At 47.2% G+C, this 7,124-nt stretch overlaps 1 protein-coding gene across 1 annotated transcript; it reads left to right on the top strand.

The window, feature by feature from the left end:
* Window positions 1-1,092: 1,092 nt before the first annotated feature.
* Window positions 1,093-6,681, top strand: WFIKKN2 (WAP, follistatin/kazal, immunoglobulin, kunitz and netrin domain containing 2). Its single transcript, XM_010298393.2, has 2 exons — window positions 1,093-1,764; window positions 3,977-6,681. The coding sequence occupies exons 1-2, from the start codon at window positions 1,567-1,569 to the stop codon at window positions 5,486-5,488; spliced, it is 1,710 nt and encodes a 569-aa protein (XP_010296695.1). The 5' UTR covers window positions 1,093-1,566; the 3' UTR covers window positions 5,489-6,681.
* Window positions 6,682-7,124: the final 443 nt, after the last annotated feature.

The following is a 7,124-nucleotide window of genomic DNA, read 5'->3' as shown; positions in this document are numbered from 1 at the left end:
GAAATGCCACATCCGAGGGCAGACCAGCCCCAGGTTGCTCTCCCTTCCTTTCAGAGGCAATCCTCGGGAAACACCAGCAAGTCACTGCATGATGCTGCCTTGCCCCAGGGGAGGAGCAGGAGCCCCATGGCCTGGGGCAGTGCCTGCATGGTGGCCCAGTTCACTGCTGGTTGTACTGGTTGGCAGCCGTCATCACTCAGGTGAGAATTAGGCCCAAACTCAGCCATGAAGAACAACCCTGGTTTAATAAACCCAACGGAAAAACTTTAGAAGTAAGGGTTGATTGCGCCCGGGTCTGACGGCTTTGCAGATGCACGACCTTCCCTCCTCCCAAAGCGCAGCGCTGCTGGGCCGGCCCTGCCGAACCCCGCGTGGGATGCAAACTTACCTGGTCCTCCCAGGAGGCTCCGAGCACCATGCGGGATCCATCCAAGCTAGCCCAGAACTCAGCCCAAAGGCTGTAATCCTGGAAGGTGCTGAGCAACTCTGACTTCTGCCACTCGTCTCTGGATTTTGGCACGTGTTCAGCACGAGCAGGATCAGCCCCTTGCTGTAAGAATCAGGGAACGAGGATCTCAGCTTGACTGAATTTCCCCCCCCCCCCGCCCCCAAATGCAAAAATGCTGTACATTCCTTTATGCAGGTTTCCATAGAGTTGAACTTCTACTATTTTTTTGTTGTCGCTGTTAAAGGGGTCAGCAATGCACTGTACAATGGGATCTGGCTGTCAGGAAATGTGGAGGAATTCGGGGACACTTTTAACATCTTGCTGGTGGGGTTGGAGGGCAGCATTAAAACCTGCATCCTGGAAATCTCCCCACCAAAGAGAAGAAAAAAGCCCAGAGGAACCCCGGGAGAAGTTATGAAGACATACTGTTTTGCCGATTCTAAGTTTAAATAAGTTATTTCTTCCCTACTTCCTTTGTTAAAATATGATATTCTAGCTTTAATTGCTTCAATCCTATTACTTGTTCCTTTTAGCAAGTGATTGTGTAGCCCCTTGCCGTGGGGAAATCCCCTGACCGCGGGTCCGTGTTATTTAGACAAGTACTCTTTCAGAAGTAAATGCCATTCTTAGCATAGGGAAGTACTTTAGGTCTAAAGGGGTTAAGAAGGCCTCCCTGCATTCAGAAACATGCAGGGGTCCCACCGTGCCAGTTCCAGCCTTTTAAACTCTTTCCAGCTTTTTTTTCTTGCAACAAATCTGTCTGACTGCCACCAGGACATAGGAAGCGTGTGCCTGTCAAAGAAATCAAGTTTACTTTTTCTGACTTGTTAACAGAGGCAGGGTATAAATAGAGCTAACTCTGCTCAGACTATTAGCATTTCTCTTAAAATAAGGGGGTAACTTCCTAGGACCTTTAATCCAATGAGGTCCAGACCAAACTGCACTATCAACAGAGGCAGCAAAGGAGCTTGCTGAAGTTTTTACAGAAGTCAGGTGCATTTGGGTTCCTCGAAAATTTAAGGCTTACCAAAAAAAACAAAACAAAAAAAAGAGCAAGCCCAAGCAAACAAGAACGACCTCCAGCTCAGTCACTGCCATTGCCCTGGAGAAGTTCTGAGATGTTGGTGCTGTTCACGCGGTGGATGTGGATCTTGCTGGGGAAGAGCAGTGTCCTGTTGCTTCTGGAGGTCTCTCTGAAAGGGAGAGCCCTACCTCCAATCCGGTATTCCCACGCTGGGATATGCCCCAATGACATGAACCCCAACCTGTGGGTAGATGCGCAGAGCACTTGCAAGAGAGAATGTGAAGCTGATCTGGTGAGTGATGCACATTTTTATCTCTCTGCAATGCGGGCGATGGGGTTTGTCGGTGGGCTTGTTTGCACCGCAGTCTGTTTCTGTTGCAGATAGAAAGGCGCCGGCACCATGCAGGACTTGATGCAGACAGCGCACGTATTTAATTGACCCGTGACCTATAGAAAATGTTTGATGAGTTATCAGTGAAGTGGGGAGGTGTGTGGCAGCTGTCACTTATGCCGATGTGGGTACAGCACTTGCTCCGTTGCATCATTTTCCATACTTTCTTGTCAAAAGAAACATCCGAATTTGATGCTCCAGAACTCAGCATGCCTTGGGGTCAATCCACAGTATTTTAGCAGTGTCACCATGTTCTTTGGTGGTGGTGGCCATCATCAATGCTTTATATTCCTGGGAGGAATCATGTATGAAACCGTTTGATTTAACATGTAAAGCATCAGCCTTTGCTGCACTTGAAACACAAAGTGTGCTTGGAGTGCAGTGCAGGGGCATGGTTAAAATGACCATGCAGACGTTCTCTGTGATGCTCCCAGCTCAAAATGTGCTTAGCTTACAACCTCAAAATTCATTTTTCAACCCGTCAGCACTGCCAGCTCAAGCTGGCATCTGAAAATACCTGCTCCTCCTGCCTCTTACATCATGTCCGACGGCAAAGGTCCTGCAGCCCAAACCAGGCTGACAGCACCGTGCACCGTGCTAAAACAAGTCATTGGGTTTGTGTTCTGTAGGCAGGTTGCTTCTGCAGTGCTAAAAGGAGTTTTGGAGGTGTAAGTAGAGAAAAAGGCTGGCCATCAAGTAAACAGTTTTGCTCAGATGGATCCCATGTGTTCTGAATGAAGGTGCTGGTTTTACTTTTGCCATTCCCAACTAAGCCCCCTTTATTTCAACTACCAGGCGCAGCAATGAATATTAAATCATCCGCAAAAACTCAGCAGCAGCAGCAGCAGCAGAGGACATTGTTTTAATAACTTACTGGTCAAAAACTGAAAGCCAGAAGCCACTGGTTAAAACTATTCGCTTTTGCCTCGTGGCAGCACAGCGTCCTGGGACCTCGCATGGAGTGAGTGGTCTGCAAGCAGCCAGGGACTCTGCCACCAGCTTTGCTAAAGCCACGCTCCTTACCCTCAGCTGAAACCGTTACCCGTTCTGGTTTCTAGCTTTGCTTCTGAAACCTAGTAATGTGTCGCTGGAAATGGGGAGAGAGTTATGTTATTAGGTCATCTTTTTTCCCAATAAGGAAAGGATAGTGGACTCAGGGGAAGCTATTTAGTTTGGTAGCTTAAAAAAACATTTTGTTCTCACTTAGGGAGAAAGCCGTTGGATTTCAGGGGGGTTGTAGAGGTTTAACACATGGTGGAAGTGTGCCCCGTTGGGTACACGGTAGCAGTGTTCATGGTCCCTTAAAGTAATCCGTAACAACACAGCAGCTGTGATCACACATATCAAATACCTTTTCTGCACAGAAGATGAAAATTATGCTAAAATTAACCGCAATTTAGAGCTGACTGTAGCTGAGACGGGTTGTAATAAATCACTAGAAGAGCAATGCTGCATTTGAAAATAGGACTAAAATAGGACAGAGAAGCCATAATGAGCTGTTTTGGGTTTGTTTTTCTAAATACCATAGAAAAATTATTTTTGGAGCAAGAATTTCCTTACTTTTGAGATACTCTATTATTTCCTCTACAATGTGAACAATTACAAATCCTTGGCAGTTTCACCTCCAAGAGTAGGCTGTTAGTCTCAGGGAATTCAAATAATACTTTACATACTTCTGTGGAAAATAAGAAGGATTACTGCCTACAGCCATATGATAAGACTTTCCATCCGCTCTTGTTTCTCAGGGCTTGTCCTCAGGCATTTCGGAGAGTGCGGAAGGGGGGTTGTTGGTTCGGTAGTCAAGAAGTCCATGTGACTCTAGGAAAGGCTTATGATGAGGCTAGTGTTTAAGAAATACATTTTCCTTCTCGAGAGTCTTCTCTTGAAGCACTTCAGAAACCCCAGTGTGTTTAGACACCTCTCGGGAGAGGCTGGAGGGATGTTTCCACTCATTGCCAGGTGGGGACACTGAGTTTCAGACTGCAGATATCTGCGGCAGACCAGGTCCCCTGAGCTAACACCTTGGAAGTTTCTGGTCTCTTTGCTTGCTGCGTCTCTAAAAAGGACTTTACTCTGTCCCCAGTAATGATCGGGTTCTTTTCCTTCCCTACAGGAGTGTGAGACCTTTGAGAAGTGCTGCCCCAATGTCTGTGGAACGAAGAGTTGTGTGGCGGCTCGGTACATGGATGTCAAGGGGAAAAAAGGGCCAGTGGGAATGCCCAAAGAGGCAACCTGCGACCGTTTCATGTGCATCCAACAAGGCTCAGAATGCGACATCTGGGACGGGCAACCCGTCTGCAAGTGCAAGGACAGGTGTGAGAAGGAGCCGAGCTTCACCTGTGCCTCCGACGGGCTCACCTACTACAACAAGTGCTACATGGATGCCGAAGCTTGCATCAAAGGCATTACACTGAATGTAGTCACCTGTAGGTACCATCTTACCTGGCCAAACACCAGCCCTATCCCACCAGAAACAACAGCTCGCCCTACTACTGCCTATTCCGAGACAACAGTCATTGATATCTTGCCACCCGCCCTAGTGAACAACCCCGTCCATCAGTCGGTCTACGTGGGAGAGACCGTCAGCTTCCTCTGTGATGTTACAGGGAGACCCAAGCCAGAAATCACATGGGAGAAGCAGGTTGATGGGAAAGAAAAAGTCATTATGAAGCCAAATCACGTCAGAGGGAATGTCGTGGTCACCAACATTGCCCAACTGGTCATCTACAACACGCAGCTCCAAGACGCAGGCATCTACACCTGCACTGCCAAAAACAGCGGTGGCCTTCTCAGGGCTGATTTCCCCCTGTCAGTCATCAAAGGAGAACCCACATCTAAAGAAGCTTCCCAAAACAAAACACATTTTCCAACCGATGAATGCCTGAAACAACCAGACAGCGAAGACTGTGGGGAAGAGCAGACCAGGTGGTACTATGATGCAAAGAAAAACAACTGCTTTACTTTCATCTATGGGAACTGTAACAGCAACCTCAACCACTTTGAGACCTACGAGAACTGTATGTTAACCTGCATGAACGGCCCAATCAACATTTGCAATCTGCCAGCCCTCCAAGGTCACTGCAAAGCCTATGAGCCCAGATGGGCCTATAACAGCTTGACAAAGCAGTGCCAGTCCTTCATTTACGGCGGGTGTGGAGGCAATGAGAACAACTTTGAGAGTCGGGAGGCCTGTGAAGAGATGTGCCCTTTCCCGAAGAACACGCACTGCAAAGCTTGCAAACCACGCCAGAAGCTGGTGACAAGCTTTTGCAAAAGCGACTTTGTTATCCTGGGCCGTATAACAGAGCTGACTGAAGACCAAGACTCGGGACATGCTCTGGTGACAGTGGAGGAGATTCTCAAAGATGAAAAAATGGGATTAAAATTCCTGGGGAAGGAACCACTAGAAATCACGCTTTTGAACATGGACTGGAGCTGCCCGTGTCCCAACATGACCACGGTGGATGGCCAGCTCATCATCATGGGAGACGTCCACAATGGCATGGCTGTCCTACAGCCAGACAGCTTTGTGGGGACCTCCAGCATCCGGCGCGTGCGGAAACTTCGCGAAGTCATCCACAAGAAAACCTGCGAGCTTTTGAAAGAGTTCCTAGGATTGCATTAACCTCCTTCACGCGTGTCAGCCTTCCAGACCCGTGTGTTACGTAGGGCTAACGAGCGCTAGGCTAGTGCACAAACTAAACAAGCTGTTTGAAGATACACCGTAGGAATTATGCAGAACCCTTATTTTAATCCATTAATGATGCTTAGCAACAATGTAGTATGGTCTTTGGCAAGCACGTAAAACAGGGGCAAAAGGCTATTAATCTTGCATTGAAATCAATTTGTCCATATAGGAGTGCCATTTAACTAGATGACTCACTGCAGTAATTATACAATTTTTATGTAGCTTCCATCATAAATGACGGAATTCATAGCATTTGTTTAGCTAATTGGTACACAGCTAAGTAATATATAATGTCAACTTAATCTGTCTCATTTATGGTATGGAAATGCTATGGTAAGTCATTATAAGTAAGTCACACTCTTGTCTCTTTATAGCAGCACTAATATTTCAAGAGAAAAGCCTGTAAATTATTGTCTATATTTACAATTGTGCACATTTAACCAATCTATGCATTATGAATTTGCTTCTTTTAATTGAAATTTTCCTAGCCCTTTTCTTTGGAATGTACCTCATTTTTAAATGGCAACTACTACCTATCTTGCCATCTTTACTGGAGAAAAAAATTCCCTTGATCCTATGCCCAGGACAACAGGTCCCTGTAGAAGCTCAAGGCACAGTCTCACCCCGAAATGACTTTTCTGTCATCAGAACAAGGTCAGTGAACACCCTCATTCCATTGCACTTCCCTATTCTTGTTTTAATCAATATATTGTCTGTCACAAAAAGTCCAAGGCAGTAGGATGGCAGTGTGCTGCCAGCTGTCTTGCTTTTGAAAATCCTTTACACCAAATTTATTGCTTATTTTCATTAGAAATCCTGCTTTTATAGGTGAGAGAGTAAAGTAAGAGGAGTCAGAACAAAATTCAAAATAGAAAAGTGCAGTGCACGGTCTGCAGACTGTATTACACAGACACAAAAGCTGCTGCAACCGAACTGCACAGGCACAGACGCAGCGAGTGGACACCCTTTAAAGGCATTTATCGGTTTCACCCTTTTAGAGCACTCTTTCAAACCGTGGAAAACATTTTCCGCCAGGCCACTGTATATACGCGTATGATTAAATACCCTAAGACAGACAGCACGGGCTGTGGCCGTGAGCACGTGCATACACATAGGATCGATCTTTTTAACGTTTGCGTGTCCAAAAAATGTAACATTTGCCTATGCAAAAATCCTTAAATAAAGAAAAGGCTGATCCTGGAAAAATCCTGCCTCGCTAAGGACTGTCATTGCAGGGAAGGGGGAACGTGGTGCGGCCAGCCTTATCACTGCTCTTTGTTCCCTGGGTTCAGGGAGCGACCACGGCGGTGCCCGGAGCTTTCTGCCTTCCACCAAAGGCCGGTGCGCAGCTGGCCCGGTGTCAAGACGTGTTCGGGCGGGAGGAAGGACGGTGCAGTCGCACTGCTCCATGGTGCCATCTGACGGACTTGCTGCGGGGCGGGCGGCAGGACGGTGGCTGGTGCCCGGGCGGCACGTGTCTGCTTTTGCAGGCATGCGTTGGGGTGGGTGCGATAAGGGCTGGGGAAAGGACATTAAATAGGCAGATGCTGGGCTTCAGCATGACCTGCGAGGC

This window comes from Balearica regulorum, chromosome 18, assembly GCF_011004875.1.
Source record: "Balearica regulorum gibbericeps isolate bBalReg1 chromosome 18, bBalReg1.pri, whole genome shotgun sequence".
NCBI lineage: Eukaryota > Metazoa > Chordata > Aves > Gruiformes > Gruidae > Balearica > Balearica regulorum.
Note: the sequence above shows the minus strand (reverse complement) of the source record. Positions and strands in the feature narration are given on the sequence as shown.